General features: G+C 36.7%; 1 protein-coding gene across 1 annotated transcript in view; it reads left to right on the top strand.

Annotated features, from left to right (window-relative positions):
* DMGDH (dimethylglycine dehydrogenase) overlaps positions 1-15838 on the top strand; it is a 40962-nt gene that overhangs the window by 1406 nt on the left and 23718 nt on the right. The window contains exons 2-6 of the mRNA XM_054652531.2: positions 806-971; positions 5773-5871; positions 7082-7246; positions 7691-7895; positions 14392-14640. Coding sequence (XP_054508506.2) covers positions 806-971; positions 5773-5871; positions 7082-7246; positions 7691-7895; positions 14392-14640 — 884 coding nt within the window. The remainder of the gene's footprint in view (positions 1-805; positions 972-5772; positions 5872-7081; positions 7247-7690; positions 7896-14391; positions 14641-15838) is intronic.

Below are 15838 nucleotides of genomic sequence, written 5' to 3'. Positions count from 1 at the left end.
AAGTACAGTGTGGAGCAGCACATGTGAGCCATTGACAAAAACCTGTTTCTATAATGTTTTGTCTTAAGCAAAGTAGGAGATGCCAACTCTGGGAATAGCTCAGTTGTTTAGAGCATGGTGCAAATAACACCAGGGTTGTGAATTTGGTCTCTGCATGGGCCATTCACTTAGAAGTTAGACTTGATGTTCATTGTGTGTACCTTCCAAACTCAGAATATTCTGTGACTCTGTGAACATGGCAAAATAGACAGAGCATGAAAGTAAGTATCCAGCTTTTTTCTTCATGAACATGTATACTGGCTTAGTCTACTGACATTGGTTTTAGAAATTTATTAAGGGGACTTACTAAGTAAGTATTTTTAAAGCCTATTTGTTGCACATGCTACAGTACTTTGGAAAAGTCAGGTTTTGATATTGTCATGTTATGCATCAGCTTCTTTTTGAGAAATAGGATCTACATATTGGATCCTATTGGATAGGTAGGAAATAGGATCTACATATTGGATCCAATGCACAGATACATTGGATAAATAATATCTAAAGTTGCAAGTGGCAGCAAAATTGTTTTGTTGTTTTCTGTTTTGTTTTTTTTTTCTTTTTTATTACAGCTGTTTACCTATATGACCCTCAGACAACATTTACTTTAAAAGTGGATGTGAGTGAACAGGTTCAGTCTTAAGCTATGTGTGTAAACTCCCAAGTAGAAACCCATGTGTATTATGGCTGAAGCTATAAACAAAAGAAATGGGGAAAAGTTTGGCTTTTTCTAACTGTCTGTAATTTTTTCTTTTTTTTTTTTTTTTAGTAAAGAAGCCTCATCTCCTTCCTTAGGGAAAGACAGGGCAGACACAGTGATCATCGGAGGTGGTTGTGTTGGTGTGAGTCTAGCCTATCACTTGGCTAAAGCTGGCTTGAAAGATGTTGTTCTGCTAGAAAAATCTGAGCTCACTGCAGGATCTACCTGGCATGCAGTAAGAAATATTTTGTTCCTGTCTCAAATTAACAGTCGTTTGTGTATACAATGGTAGTGGAAGTTTCCTTACCTTTTTATTCCTTCTCTTTCATGCCATTGCTGACATTACATAAAATCTTGGAGGAGCAAAGGTAACAAATAGACATTCTGGGTTTTTTAAGCCTGCGTATTGTCTGCATTCTGAGGACAAGAACTAAAAAGACATACATGTAATAATGTCAGGGTACCAACGCTTCCTTTCATAACGGTAATCACATGGTCATACTGGTTCACGATGTGCATTTATGTAATTACATATTTTCTGAATCTACATCTGGAGAGGTAATGTAACAAAATTAAATAAAGCTTGCCACAATAATACAGTAATGGATGCTTTTCCCATTTATTTCCAGCTTTTCTTAACTGAAATTGGGAGATTGTTATCTCTGTATGTAGCAACACAAAAGAGCAGAAACCCAATAGTTTGATGTCTCTAGATCTACTCTGTTCATACAACAGAGCATTTATGCAATAATTTACATTTCAGAGGACAAATTAATTAATTATATTTTATTTGCATTCTCATACTTCTCCCAGAGGAGGAAGTCTGAAGTCTGCAATGCTTCATCTTAGTGCAGATGTTTTGTGTTTTTTGGGGTTTTTGAGAGAACAATATTAAAAAAAGAAATTAAAAAAAAAATATCATTGCCTGCAGTGTATAAGTAGTATACTTCATTTTACTTGCTTTTCAATAAACAAAGCAAAAGAAACCACGCTGTGTGTAGTAAGAAGAAACAACATTCAGTAATTGTACAATACAACAGTGTGGCAAACAGAGCAATGCCATGTAAAATGCCAGATCATGCATCTTGTGTATTGAATCATAACTACAAAATAGAGGCACAGACTGAATTTTATTTGCTCAATGCATATACAAAACAATATGTTTGTAAAAAAACAATAAAAATCCCCTAGTTCTATAAGGAACCAGAATCATGAATGGTGTTGTTACTGAATGTTTCCTGTGTTCTTGCTGTTACACTCACTCACCCTTACTGCTCATAGCAGTATTAAAGCAACCCTTCTTCCAGTACTTTTTCCCAGACTTCTTAGTGAGTGCAGCACTGGAGCTCTGAGTGAGGGTCAGTTTCAAAGGTAAGGAGCTGGAGCTCAGCAGAGAAAATGCCTGCACTACCAAAATTGACAGAGATGCCTCATGACACCTCTTAGAAGGAATTTGATGCAATTAACACAGCAAAATCCCTAGTTATGGGCCATGTTAAAATAGATGACTACATGGTATCTTCTCATTTTCTTCATTGTCTCTTTTCATTGAACTCACTATTAGAAGACTTTGTCTGAAGATGAAAAAGTTGGTGACGTCTGTTTCAGATGAGTAGAAAGATCAAAACTATGACAGTGAGTTCCTTGTTCTACCAGATACTCTGTCTTTATCAGTGTTTTCCTCACAAAATACAGAAGACACTAAATACAGATGACAGTTACACATCCTGTTAAGATGTGGAATGGCACATAGCACATTGCCTGCAGCCACAAATGTTGAAAGTCTGGTTCAGATGTTGCTGCACTACACAACATTTTACCTCTTAGACGGTCCAGGAAGATCCTGCCAGAGTTCAGGATCATGTTTCAGGTAGCTAATATTCCTGCTGGTGTTGCTGCCAAAACTTTCTTTCACTTCTCAGGTCTGAGATAACTTTGACTGACTTTCATATGTGCTATTAAGACAGCACAACAAATATGCACATTTTTATATTACCAGTTATGAAAAGATGTAACAGAGTGAGTTATTACATGTTATATTATACTTTGTCTTGCAACACGCCATTGATTTTGCTGCTCACAGTAAAGCACAGCGCAAGTCAAATAATAACTTGTTACAATTTGGTCACACTTGCAACAAGAAAGAGTTTAGTATATAACAGTGTTAATAACATTTTCCTTCAGAAAGCTAATTTAATAATGGCATTAGAATAAAATCTGAAACTGATTGAAATAGAACAAAACTGGTGCATGAACTTTTCAGCATTTAAAAATTTCAACTATAGAAATGCTTTAAAATATTTTTGTCAATTCTCATAGCAAAGTTGCCATTCTTTAAATTATTTTTCCAGATCTTGTTTATGTAGAATAACAAATCTCTTAGAAAAATGGAGTAAAGCCTAGTGAAAAATCTCCTTCAACTACAAGAATGGTTCACACTGAAATTCAGGAGAACATGTAGATGCCTTGGGAAAGCAGCTGGGCCAGAACAAATTCACAACTGAATTCTAGAGAAAAATGCAGTATACTGGTGACAGAGCAGGAAAAAGCTGAAAATCAGGCAATTTAGAAAAGTTACCTGTGTATGTGAAGGGGATGTTAGGAAAGCCAAGTCTCAACTAAATATAAGATTTGTGAGGAAAATGAAAGGCAACACAAACTGCTTCTACTCCTGCATTAATAGCAAAAGGCTGAAAAAATGAAAATAAAGGAATGAGGTGAGTAATTCAGTTACAATTTACACTCATAAGGTCTCAGTGCCTTCTTGCCTCTGGTTTAAAGGAGGAGAGTAACTACAGGCAATGGATGAGGACTAAACCAGGGATTACTGGGGTAATTTGGCACGTGCTCATGTGTTGGAGCAGACCAGCTGCATCCAATAACGCTGCTATTCATGGCAAATGTGATACAGATGTATCACATTTGAAATACTACTGAAATTGGTGGAGGTGTCAGAGATTTGGCAAAGGACATATATATGACTTTTAGAAAAAGCCAAAGGACTGAGCAGAGGAGCTAAAGGTCAGCTACCCCTAATCTGGTTCTTCAGAAAATCATTGAGTGAGTCCCAGGTCCATAAAGGAGAAAAAAATGTGATTTGCAAGAGACAAAATAAATTTGCAAAGAATAAATCATGTCAGATCAAATCTGATTGCTGTCTATTATGGAATATTATGAATTCTTAGACATGGGGAGATCAGTGGATGAGACTTACCTAGATTTTAGCAAGACTTTAGACACCCTCTCCCACACTATCCATTTATTCAGCTGAAGATGTTATAGTCTGTGTGGCTGGACAGCTAGAAAGTTAAAAGACTCTTTGGATGGCTGGGTTTAGAGGGTGAATGGGTCATATTCTACCCAAATCCTGGAAATAAGTGGAATGTCACGGGAATCTGCCCCGGGACCCATCCTGTTTAAAGTCTTTATCAGTAATTTGGAGTAGGTGATGAAGCACATGCTCATCCACTTTTGAAGTTTACACCAAACTGTGAGGAGTAGACAATGCACTCAAGGGCAGGGCAACCATGCTGAGGGACCTAGGCAAACTGCAAGGATGAAAGGACAGTTTTATGGAATTTATCAAGGCCAAATGTAAAGTTCCATATGAATCTAGGAAAGTAGAGCAGCCACTGTCTTTTAAGATTCTCAAAGAATCTGGAAAAAATCTTGAGAAATGTGGTCTGATCTTGTAGCTGACCCTGCTTTGAATATGAAATTTAAGAGTAATCTCCTAAGGACCCATTCAATCTTTTTGTTTCATTAAAATTATTGTATGATTTTATTATCTCAATTTTTATTTAGTGAAATCAGGTTATAGCTGTCTGCCAGCTGCACTCTTGAAATCAGAAACATTTATTATCTCAACCCAAAAGGTGTTAAGTGCATTTAAACTTCTTCACTTGAAAGTGTAAGAGATTGAAGTATTTATTTAATCCCTGCAATTAAATGCTCTTGAATATATATGGGTTTGTAGCTAACTTGCAAGTGATTTGTGACTCATTTAGTTCAAAATGACTACACTAATAGTGACCACTAAAATGGAATTTCCTTACATCTGGAAGATTTATTACTACATTTGGAAGAATAACAGAAGACCATAAAATGTTTACATAAATAAAAGAATACAGGAAAAACCAAAATGGGATAACAAAATTTGCAAGTAGAAGTAAATTAATTAATCTTAGACATTGTTCATGGCTAAGGAAATTTAAATATTTCAATGCCTATTTTATTTCTTCATTCTGTACACAGTGAAAAAAGGCCCTTAAAACACATTTTTTGATAAACAGACAAATTTCAGCTAAAAACTCAGCACTGAAACAGCCCTGGGGCTTACTCTAAGGTAATTTTAATAAATGTGTTCACAACATGTACACACTTGTATCAAATGAGATAAAAATCACATTTAGTCAAATATGTAGTTTTCAGCTGTGTCCTGTATGATGCTAATGGTTCAATATGATAATAAGAAATGAACAAGGAATATTTTTACCAGACTATTAATTTAGCCCAAGGACTTCCTGAAATCATCATACCTGCTTTGTTCTTCATGGGGCCCTTACTAGATGAATCTCCCTCCTGTAGGTTTCTGTGATCTCTTCTTAAACTCAGATTGTAATGAAAATTGCTAAAAATACTTTTAGTCAAATTTATGAATTGACTATAGATAGAACTGTAAAATATTATATTGACAAATTATTAATTTTACACTCTTTTCCACTGGATTATCTGGGCATTTCAATAATCTGGTGCACTATGATATTGTATATAAATTGAGATCTCAGATAGGCGAGAACAACTGCAACACTATCATGGGTTGGCAGACTTGGTGAGAAAAGACAGATGGGAAAACACCTGTGCAGGATACAGAAATGGTAAAGTACAGAAAATACTTATTTTTATTTTTGTAGCAGTTGGCTCTATCCATGTGTTGTTTTTCTTTACAGTATCTTGGCAGTTCCTTTTTAAATGACAGTTGGAAGGAAGGCAAGAATACTGCATTTCTAATCTATTGTTCCTATTTCTTATTTGAGGCTGGTTTAACTACTTATTTTCATCCTGGAATAAACCTGAAGAAAATCCATGCTTACAGCATCAAACTCTATGAAAAGCTGGAAGAAGAGACAGGACAGGTAATCCCCTTAACCTTTGAAGTGTTAATTCAGTGCAATATCAATTGTATCAATAGTCTTACAAAAAAGGGTAGTTGATAATGGTGTGAAGTAGCAGTATATACCTTTTTATTGAAATACATTCTTCTTCATACCCAGTCACTACATTTTGTAGATAGTTTCCCAGATCCCTCTACAGTTTAGGAAAATGATGCTCATAAAACATCTCAAGACACAACAGAGAGTCTGCAATTTTAACTTGATAAAGGAGCTAAAATAGTATAAGGAATCTGGAATGAACAGATTGATTATGATACATTCCTGCCTTAAATATGTCTGCTTAAAAAATTATATGATATTATGCTATCTCTACTTGAGAAGATTGCTGCAATTCTTTGCGTCCCTTTCAGCATTTTTATTTAGTGACTTAAGGAATGGATATGTGGTGAAACACAGGAGTCATCTTTTTCATTTGACATCTCTCAGCCTTATACATTTCATTTACTTAACTTGTGCTTGTTTTGGACAGCAGCAGAAATTGAATGAACCTCACGTTACTAGTCTACAAATTTCATATATTTTTAATATTTGTCATAAAATGTTTTTGCTTCTTTCTGCTACTCAACTAGATAAGCTGGCACATCAGATTATCATTGTGAGTTCCAGTGAAAGACTTATTCAGCCTTATCACTGTCCTGTGAGATAACATAGAAAAGGTGAAGAAAAGTAAGCATTCAGTGTCCAGCTCTGTAAGGATGTTAATTTATTAAAAAGACAAAACCAGCAAGTGTTTTTTCATTGTGTTTATAAAGGTGCTTAGTTAAATACATTCAATAGGAAGTCATGCCAATGACAGCTTTTAAAATAATACATATAATATATACTTATTTTTGAGAAGTATCTGATTCTAGTTTTGAAAGTGTGTGAGTGCATATATCAAGTATATATTAGTTGTTAGTAAAAATGGATGTATCATGGCATTCAATGAATAATTCTTTCAACTGTTTTGAAGATTGTATGTATTAAGTTAGGGAGCTAATTTGATAACTTCATGAAAAATTATTTTTTCTAGGAGTCTATATCCAAGACCTCTTCCTTCAAGGGCCCATAGCTTACTTGCATTTTTCTTAATGATGTTAGTGGAAAAATTCCTATAGATTCCTCAGAAAAAATACATATATGGCAATCAGCAAAGGTTCTTTCAGTAATTTGCTGTTTCTCTTTGATTTAGCCCGTGGGGTTTCATCAGCCTGGCAGTATCAGAATTGCTTCAACCCCTACTAGGGTGGATGAATTCAAATACCAAATGACTCGTGCTGGTTGGCACCCAACAGAGCAATATTTAATCACACCTGAAAAAGTGCAAGAGCTATTTCCCTTATTGAACATGGATAAGGTAAAGAAGCTAGTTTTATGATATGTAACTTCTGTTGCACTTAAATATTGGTCTGTCAGAAATATACATGAACAGTCTCCTTTCTTTTTACAAATTGTGCAACAGTTTCTTGTTTTTCATTGGAAAGAAGATGTATCATAGCCTAAAATCAGAACTTGTGAATTTTATGCATACTGTATGTTAGAGTACATACTATTAATTACTGTGTCTGTAATATTATAGCATTAAAGAATTGCAACCTTTGATTGCATGGGAGATCTGGGGAATTTGACTGTCATAGGCTATTGTTAGGTTGGGTAAAATTATTATATATATTGAAAATTTCTTTGATTTCCTAAAGTTTACTGTATTCAAGTAAGAAAGTAGTTTGTTTGTTTTTTTTTTTAAATCTAATTTTGATAAATTGTACTTGCTTTCATTTTGGGGGATTTTACCTCCATTTAGGTTTTAGCTGGCCTGTATAACCCTGGAGACGGTCATATTGATCCTTATTCTCTAACTATGGCCTTGGCTGCAGGAGCCAGAAAATACGGTGCTCAACTAAATTATCCTGTGCAAGTGACTAATCTGAACTCCCGATCAGATGGGACATGGGAAGTTGAAACTCCACTTGGAATAATCCAAGCAAAGAGAATTGTGAATACTGCAGGTAAGGTTTATTATAAGCTTTAGAGTGCTTTTCAGATTTACGTACTAGCTAACACAAAGCACCTGTACTGAATTGTGTGAGTTACATGTACAGGGAATATATGTGTTCTTGAACATTCCCTTGGTTTGTGGTTTGCACATATTTCTTCACAGTATGGTGAAAATTTTGATTTGGCATTAAAAGTATTTGCCCTGATTTGTCTCCAGCAGTTAGTTATCAGACTGCCCTCTTAGGTTTTTTGTAGCAAAAGAGACCTTTAGTGGTCTACAATAAGTTGTGTAGGAGAGAGTCCAGGTCTAGAGTCAAAGAATCATAGAATATTCTAAGTTGGAAAAGACCCACAAGGATCAAGGACTACAACTCCTGGGCCTGCATAGCAACATCCCTAAGAGTCACACCATTTTCCTGAGAGTATTGTTCGAACACTTCTTGAACTCTGTCAGGCTGGTGCTGGGACTACTTCCCTGGGGAGCCTGTTCCAGTGCCCAATAGGTGAACTGTCCATGTCTCTAAAACCTAATGAAACATACCTAGGAAGCAGATTGAATGTACGCACAAAATAGAAATAACTTCACTGTTTCTTTTAAGAGACTGAGAATTTGACCTTGCCTATTTCACTACGATCTTTCTCCAAGGTTTAACTCTGTCCACACACATACCCTTGAAATGGAAGATTTTTATGTTGTCCTTTGAGTCACATTTTAAACATGTGCTTGGATTAACAGTGCATTTTTTGTATGTCATAAAAATTGCCTAACTCAGGGGAGCTTGTATTTACATATACTAATGTTATTCTTCATTGTGTTAAAGAGGCCAAACTGATGTTTCTGCTTCAAAGAACTTTTGGGCAAGTGTCCTTTGGAATTGTGTTTATTTTCCTAAGCAACTTAATAAGTCTAAAAACCTATATTAAATCTAAATTTATTCGTTTATTATTCTGCTGCTTTATACAAGTGTAGAAAAATAAATTATTGGTGAAAGGTCTTATGTGAAGCATGCTTTCTGCTTCCTAGTAGAAGATTTTCTGTTTTCTGTTGTTTCAAAACATGCTGAATATTTACCATATAGATTAAAGTTTTGCTGACTCTGCCTCAAACTGGATCATATCTGCATTTTTAGGGCATTAGTCCCGCATACCTCCCATTGCAGTGAATCATCAGGCTTCAGTTGGAAGCTGTGATATACCAAGCTGACTTTCTTACTCAGATGGACAAGTGAACTGAGAGCAAGAATAAACCTTTATGATTCCTTTCTCTATATTTGCAGTGGAACAGAAAAAAAAAAATAAAAGCACCTATTTCTAGTGCAAGACAGATAAAATGAAGTTAAGTGAGACAGGGACTCTTGTTGGGGGGTAAAATACCATTGGTGACAATTGGAATTATGAAGGAATTGGACTGGAAGGGTAATAGGCTGGGAGAGAAAAATGCCTTGGAAAGATTTCTGGAAGTGATTAGGAGCACTGGCAACAGTGCTCAGTTAGATAATACAGGACATACTGAATAAGGAAGCTCCAACTGGGAGTGAATGGCAGCAGTAGGGATGACACCAGAGAGATAGTGGGAAGGTATCTGATTTGTTTCATTAAGGAAACTGAAGCTAGGAGCTTTTCAGATTAAATTATTAGTAAGGATACTCAAGCAATGGTTGTATGGGAAACCTAGTGGAAAACTGACCTGCTTAAGCATGAAAGACTGGTGAAATATGTCATAGAAATGGAAGGGTAGGTAGGAGTGGATTGGAAGGAAGAGAAGGCTGCTGGGACAGAACTTGACAAGTGAGGGAGACTGACTAGCACATGGTGACAAAATAGCTGAAGGATGTAAGGACTGGAGTAAAAGTAGAATTTGAGATAGCATTAAAAAAAAGAGAGAGAAATTTAGAGACAGTGGGATCAAACAGCTGGACTCTCAGGGGATGTGCTTTAGAGGTCTTTCTTTCAGATTCTGGGATATAGACAACCCTGTCTTGTGTTAAATCATTCCAGGCTTTTGGTAAAGACCTACAGGAAAACCCATGGAAAAGTGCACTTTCTTATATATGCTTTCCATACATTGGTGATCAGCTGCTATTGCTATATGCCTCGTTAAAATAGCAAGATTCTGAGGCTCTAAGCTTGCTCATGAGTGCCGCATAATGAATTTTGGAGAGAAAGAGGACTAGAAGAGTTTAGTAAGCTTTTTAGAAGGCAATCAGTCACACAACCAGGGAAACCAAATTTTAAAAAAAATTATGTAAATCACAAAGTCAAGCACTTGGAAAATGAGAGGTGTCAATATTTGATTGCCTTTGGACTGACAGTTCATATCTTTCAGGCATGAACTATGGAACAGCATTCAGTTACAAAATCACAAGCTCTCTTACAAATAGGATCCTTATGTCATTTCTTACACAGTGTGGATATATTGGTCTGGAACAGATCTAAGATTATGAAAGGGAAAGGCAGCTCTCTTGGCAATCAGACTTATTTAGGCCACAAAATTCCAGACACTCATTATTCCCACCTATTCGCTCTGCATCGTAAGGATGAATTATCACAGATGTAGTAATTTTCTTATATTTTTGTAGTATAGTTATCTTTCTTTGGCTAATATATCAAGTTGATATTAGGCAGGGTTTTCTGGTAAATACTTTTCAGAGCTTATTTGCAAATATTAGAATGCACTCTTGTGGACTTTTCATAAGTCTTTTTTTCATTATTTAATAAGTTTATAAATCAACAATGTATTTACTTAATTCTCCTGTGTAGTTAACTGTTCAGCCAAAATGAATATTTGAAGCACATATTGCTTAACATTCTGGCTAATGATGTAAAATCAATACTGTATAACACATATCTCTTATAAATGTTTTCTCAGATAACATTAATTCTTTTTCTCAGCCTTGCCTCATTCCACTACAGATCATGACTTGTATAATTTTAGGCTCATGTTGCAGAGAAAAATACATCAGAAGGCTCTTTACATTCCCTTTCCTCCTCCCCGCCTCACCCTGCAACTGACATCTGCTGCAGAACTGGAACAAACTAGTTCCAACCAATCTTTAGCTGTTCCTTATGTGAGATTTCCATTTTAGGGGAAAGCAGATGCCTGATAAATAATCCCTGACATGAAGCAACCATACTGAGCCTGCTGAAGTTAATTGCAGCCTATTTATAATGGAATGTTTGATTAAAGTCTCAAAAATTGTGAATTTTGTCTGTATATACAGTGTGGGTGTGTGTATATAAGCATGTATTTTCAGACATGCATGTGCTATATATACGAGCATTTATATATAGTGGCAGAAGATTCTCTTTTTCAAAACCAAGAAATAGTCAGATGACATACTTTGGCAGATATGTTAAGTAATACTACCACTAAATATTTCAGCATCAGATGTTTGCAGTGTCTACAATTTAATCTTCACAAATGTCCTAGAGATATAATGGATGCCTTCATTTATCTCTACTATGTGTGATATGACTTGACATCTGCTTCCAATTAGAATTTTGTTTCAGAGAATGTATTCTTCTTTTTTCCATTTTTGTTTTTGTTCAAACACCTTAAACAAAGAAACTGTAGTATTTTTCTTTTAGTAAATGTCACCTTTTGTTATTTTAAGCAATTAAAAAGTACTTATCATGTGTGACTTTTTTAGAATAACCGTGCTGTAAATTTTATTTTAAACAAACCTAACTATTTGTCTCTTACTTAAAAACACTTTAAAATTAGCTCAGTGTGTAATGTTATTCTCAAAATCTAATTGCTAAGAAATTTCTTATTATTGAGAAAGAAACAAAGCTCTTTCAAAGACCTAATTTTCTGCTGCTTTAACTTCTTCTGTTCTCTGTGGATCACTAGCTCACCTTACCTTAAAATAGTTTTATTTGTAGGTGACACAGAAATGCCCAAATGCTCCTCCCAAAATCAAAAGGAGCTCCCTAAAGATTGTTAGCTGCCACTTAAATCCACATTTGCATGTCTCCTGTGTAATGAAGGAAACCCTTGCATATGTGCTAGAAATGCAGATTTATTCAAATTTTTTCATTGTCTTCTGTATAGGAGAACATAAGTAATGTTGCATTAGCCTTGAAGGATGTTTTGGATCACCCTATGGCACAATCATGCCTCAACCAATTTAACTGATAGAACAAATGTTCTGGCAATGAGTCTCCTCCAAATGCTGAGATGCCATTTAGAAGCAAAACCCTTACATATGACAACTGCAACAGGTGCTAGTTTCTAGCATTTACTGGGCAAGGGCTTTTAGCTGAACAGGTCTCTTGAAGTTGATGCTGAATTTCCTCTGCTGCTTTTCCTTACCTGGCTGTCAGTAACTGTTAAGTGAATAACCACAGAAAATGTTTTCCTTGAAACTTCACATTTTTTTAAAACCATGGTGTTAGGCCCTGTGGCTGGTTGTAATATTAAATAAGAGATTGACAGCCATCCTGGCACAGGGGAATGGCACAAGGCCAGCACAGCCCAATTCAACTTTCCTAATTGTCCTGGCTTCAAGCCATGCCGGAGGTGAGAGGATGTATTCCCAGTTAATGTCAGCAAGCGGCATGAGCCGGCTGCTCCCCACAGGACAGGGAGCCAAGCAGGGAAACGAGGGTGGCTGAGCCAGTGAGGGCTCTGTCCGGCAGGGCACAGGGGACTGAGCAGGGGAGGCCCAGGACCTGCAGCTGGGGTAAGCCCGCGGTCCAGGCCTCCAGATGGACTTGTGAAGATGGGGCACAGTCAGATCAATATTGATGATGCCAGGCTGAGGCCGAGCCAGGAATGTTACCACAGGTCAGGAACAGGCCTCGTGACGGTAACCGAGGTCAAATGATGCCCGCCAATCAATAAGCAGGACTGTAGAGTTGAGACTGAGCTGAGGTCAAGCTGAGAAGTAGTCCACGGATCAGGGTCTGGATCAATGAGTTCCATGACCAGGCACAGGCATGGTTGTGACAGAGCTGTAAACAGGCACACAATCAAACCAGCTCAGACAGGTTCTGAAGGACCTGAGCTGACCTGGAATGGGACTCCTGTGCCCACAGGTATGGGTGGACATGCCTGGTGAAGCTATTCAAGCTCATTTATGCCTTTTGGTGTCCTTGGGGCACAGAAATTTTGACCAGGTCTTGGAGAGTAATTGAAGAGAGAGGTAGGAGAATTTGGTTAAGACAAGTAAACAGCAAAAAGGAAGAAAAGTTGACATTAAGCTGGGCAGCATGAAGTCTATGTCCCAGAAGAAGGGACAGCTGTGTTAGGGAGAAAATCTTGCTGGAGATATTTTGTCTTAAGCAGTTTGGAGTCAGCTGGTTACCCAGGAACCAGGCTGACTTGCCTTCTTTTGCTTGGTGCCATATGGCACACAGCCATTTATTTGGAAGGCCCTGCTACCTCTTCATTGTCTTTCATTTTGTCTTCCTCCAACCCTCACTCCAAAACTCCCCTGAAACTCTTATTTAATTGGATTTTCCCCTTTCATTCCCACTCTTGAAGACCTTTGGTCCTTGATATAAAAGTCAGGAGAGTGAGGTTGAGGGATATTCAAAGCAGCTTAGAGCAGCTGCTGTTCCAGTCAGTTGTACCTGTCTGGTTCCCAAGTCTCTTCTATTCCAACCTCACAGCAGATGTGAGAGCCATGATGCAGAGCCCAAACTAGTGTTTGGCAGTTAAGTGTTTTCCACTCCTTCATTCTGACACAGATACTTCACTAAGTGAGTGTGCCTTACCAATTTAACCTTAAAACAGGAGAATTAGGTCTTTTCTGACTTCTGTCTCACGGTATGCGTGAAGGATCTTGAGCCAGCTGCAGAGGCAGGGAAATGGTTGCTTGCATTTTCTGGTCAGAGTCTGTATCAGAACTTCTAATGTGATGGCTGTGGGAGAGCACACTTGACTATTCACCAATACAAGCATCATTATGAATTGAATCCTGTGTGAGACATTAATTAATGTGAGTCACATGATGCATATGAAAAAGGAGAGAAACTCAAATTCCTGAGGTCAGTTGCCTGAAAAGTACTGCCTTAGTCTGTTGGGATGTTAGGACTTAACTAGTGTACTGTTAAAACATGCTAGCTCATTTGGTTGATAGTACGGGGCTTGGTTGACCCTTCTAATGTAAATTAATTTATTCTGGATTTTAAGTGTCTCTAACTTTGCTAGGAGTACACTGCAGACCTACTTTACTGAAATAAGCCATGGGGTTTCTGGAACTGTTAATTAAATTCTCTTCTGAACTTTTAGAAGTCTAATTTATAATTTACTAGTTATATTTTGATATGTGCATACTATAATAATATATAATAGTATAATTAGGAAAAAAAGGACATGGAATTATGGAAGGAAAAATATGCTAGTAATATGAAAAATGAAGTGAAAATTAGAAGTATGGGGGAAAAAATTGTCTCACATAAAAGCACAGTGTATACTGTAAATATTTTACTGTCATTTTCCATTCACTGAAATGAATGTTTGAATATTTCTATTTTGGTTTTGTTTTTTTTCTTCTCTAGGCTTCTGGGCCCGTGATGTAGGCAAGATGATTGGCCTGCAGCACCCTCTAATACCTGTTCATCATCAGTATGTTGTAACATCAACTATACCTGAAGTGAAAGCCCTAAAAACAGAATTGCCTGTGATCCGTGACTTAGAAGGATCATACTATCTAAGGCAAGAAAGGGATGGTCTTTTGTTTGGTCCGTATGAAAGTGAGGAGAAAATGAAGCTCCAGGAGTCATGGGTAACAAATGGAGTCCCACCAGGTGACTAAGAACATTAAATCTTTAAACATAATAAGCACTAGCACACATTTTAATGTGCATAAATCCCAGGCTGTCATGCTGCCTTATGTGACAGAAAATACAAAATATTTGCAATATTGTAATTTGATTGTAATTTGCAATTAAAATCATGCAATATTTTGCATGATTGTAATGCAAAAACTTTTTTCAAAGAATAGTTGTAACTCTAGTGATAAAAGATAACAGAAATACAAATGTAATGTAAGAAAAGCCTGCTACAATGTAGTCTTACCCTACTTCCTGAAGAGTTGCTTGTGTGTTTAAATTAGAGGCAGTCACCAAATCTGCGCTATATAGCCTTTTTTGCCTGAATAGAAATTTTTCTTACAATTTTCTCCAGCATGCTGACAGGGGCCCTGGATATTTATTGATACCCCCAAGATAATGTGATTGTCAAATAGGAACAGCAAAGGAATGTCTTAGACAAAATGCTGTGCTTAGATATAAGTGCAAGAGAGCTGTAGATATGTATAGAATACAAAGATGTCCTATGTCATACAGCTGCTTACTAAAAACCATTATGAATTGTTGTGTTATATCTAGGCTCCAGCTTTCCATTCACTTCCAGACAAAAAGTTATACGAAGTCATTAGTATTGCTGTTTTAAAAAACACAGTATTTCCTAAGGAGGGGCAGTTAAGACACTTCAGTTCTGGGTAGCCCTGTCATGGCTTCTGGATCTTACTGTCTCCAGTAGCATCAAGTGCCTCTACATAATGATGTTCAGCCATGCTTAGAGTCCAGGCTGAGGGGTGAAATGTACCCAGAAATTTGTATGATTTCATGGAAACCATAAGCAGATACAGGAAGTACCTTTTTTCCCCTCCTCAAATTATTGGCATATTGAGAAAAATAAGTGAGTCTTATTAATGTAGAAGAAAGTTTCTGTGTATCTTCACTTCCTTTCTACTTCATTGTTGAATTTGCATGACCTTAGGGTTAAACAAATATGTATAAAGGATAGTATAATTGCAGTGACAAATAAACTTGGTCCTGCAGGTAACTAGGTTTTTATGCATGCCATTTTTCCTATGTAGGACAGTAAAGGCTTGAACATATGCACTGATTATTATCATAAAACTTTTATATATAGATAGCTGTATTGATATAGATAGCTGTATTGTATAGACACCTATATTTATATATAGATACTATAGCT

This window comes from Agelaius phoeniceus, chromosome Z (genome assembly GCF_051311805.1).
Source record: "Agelaius phoeniceus isolate bAgePho1 chromosome Z, bAgePho1.hap1, whole genome shotgun sequence".
Lineage (NCBI taxonomy): Eukaryota > Metazoa > Chordata > Aves > Passeriformes > Icteridae > Agelaius > Agelaius phoeniceus.
Note: the sequence above shows the minus strand (reverse complement) of the source record. Positions and strands in the feature narration are given on the sequence as shown.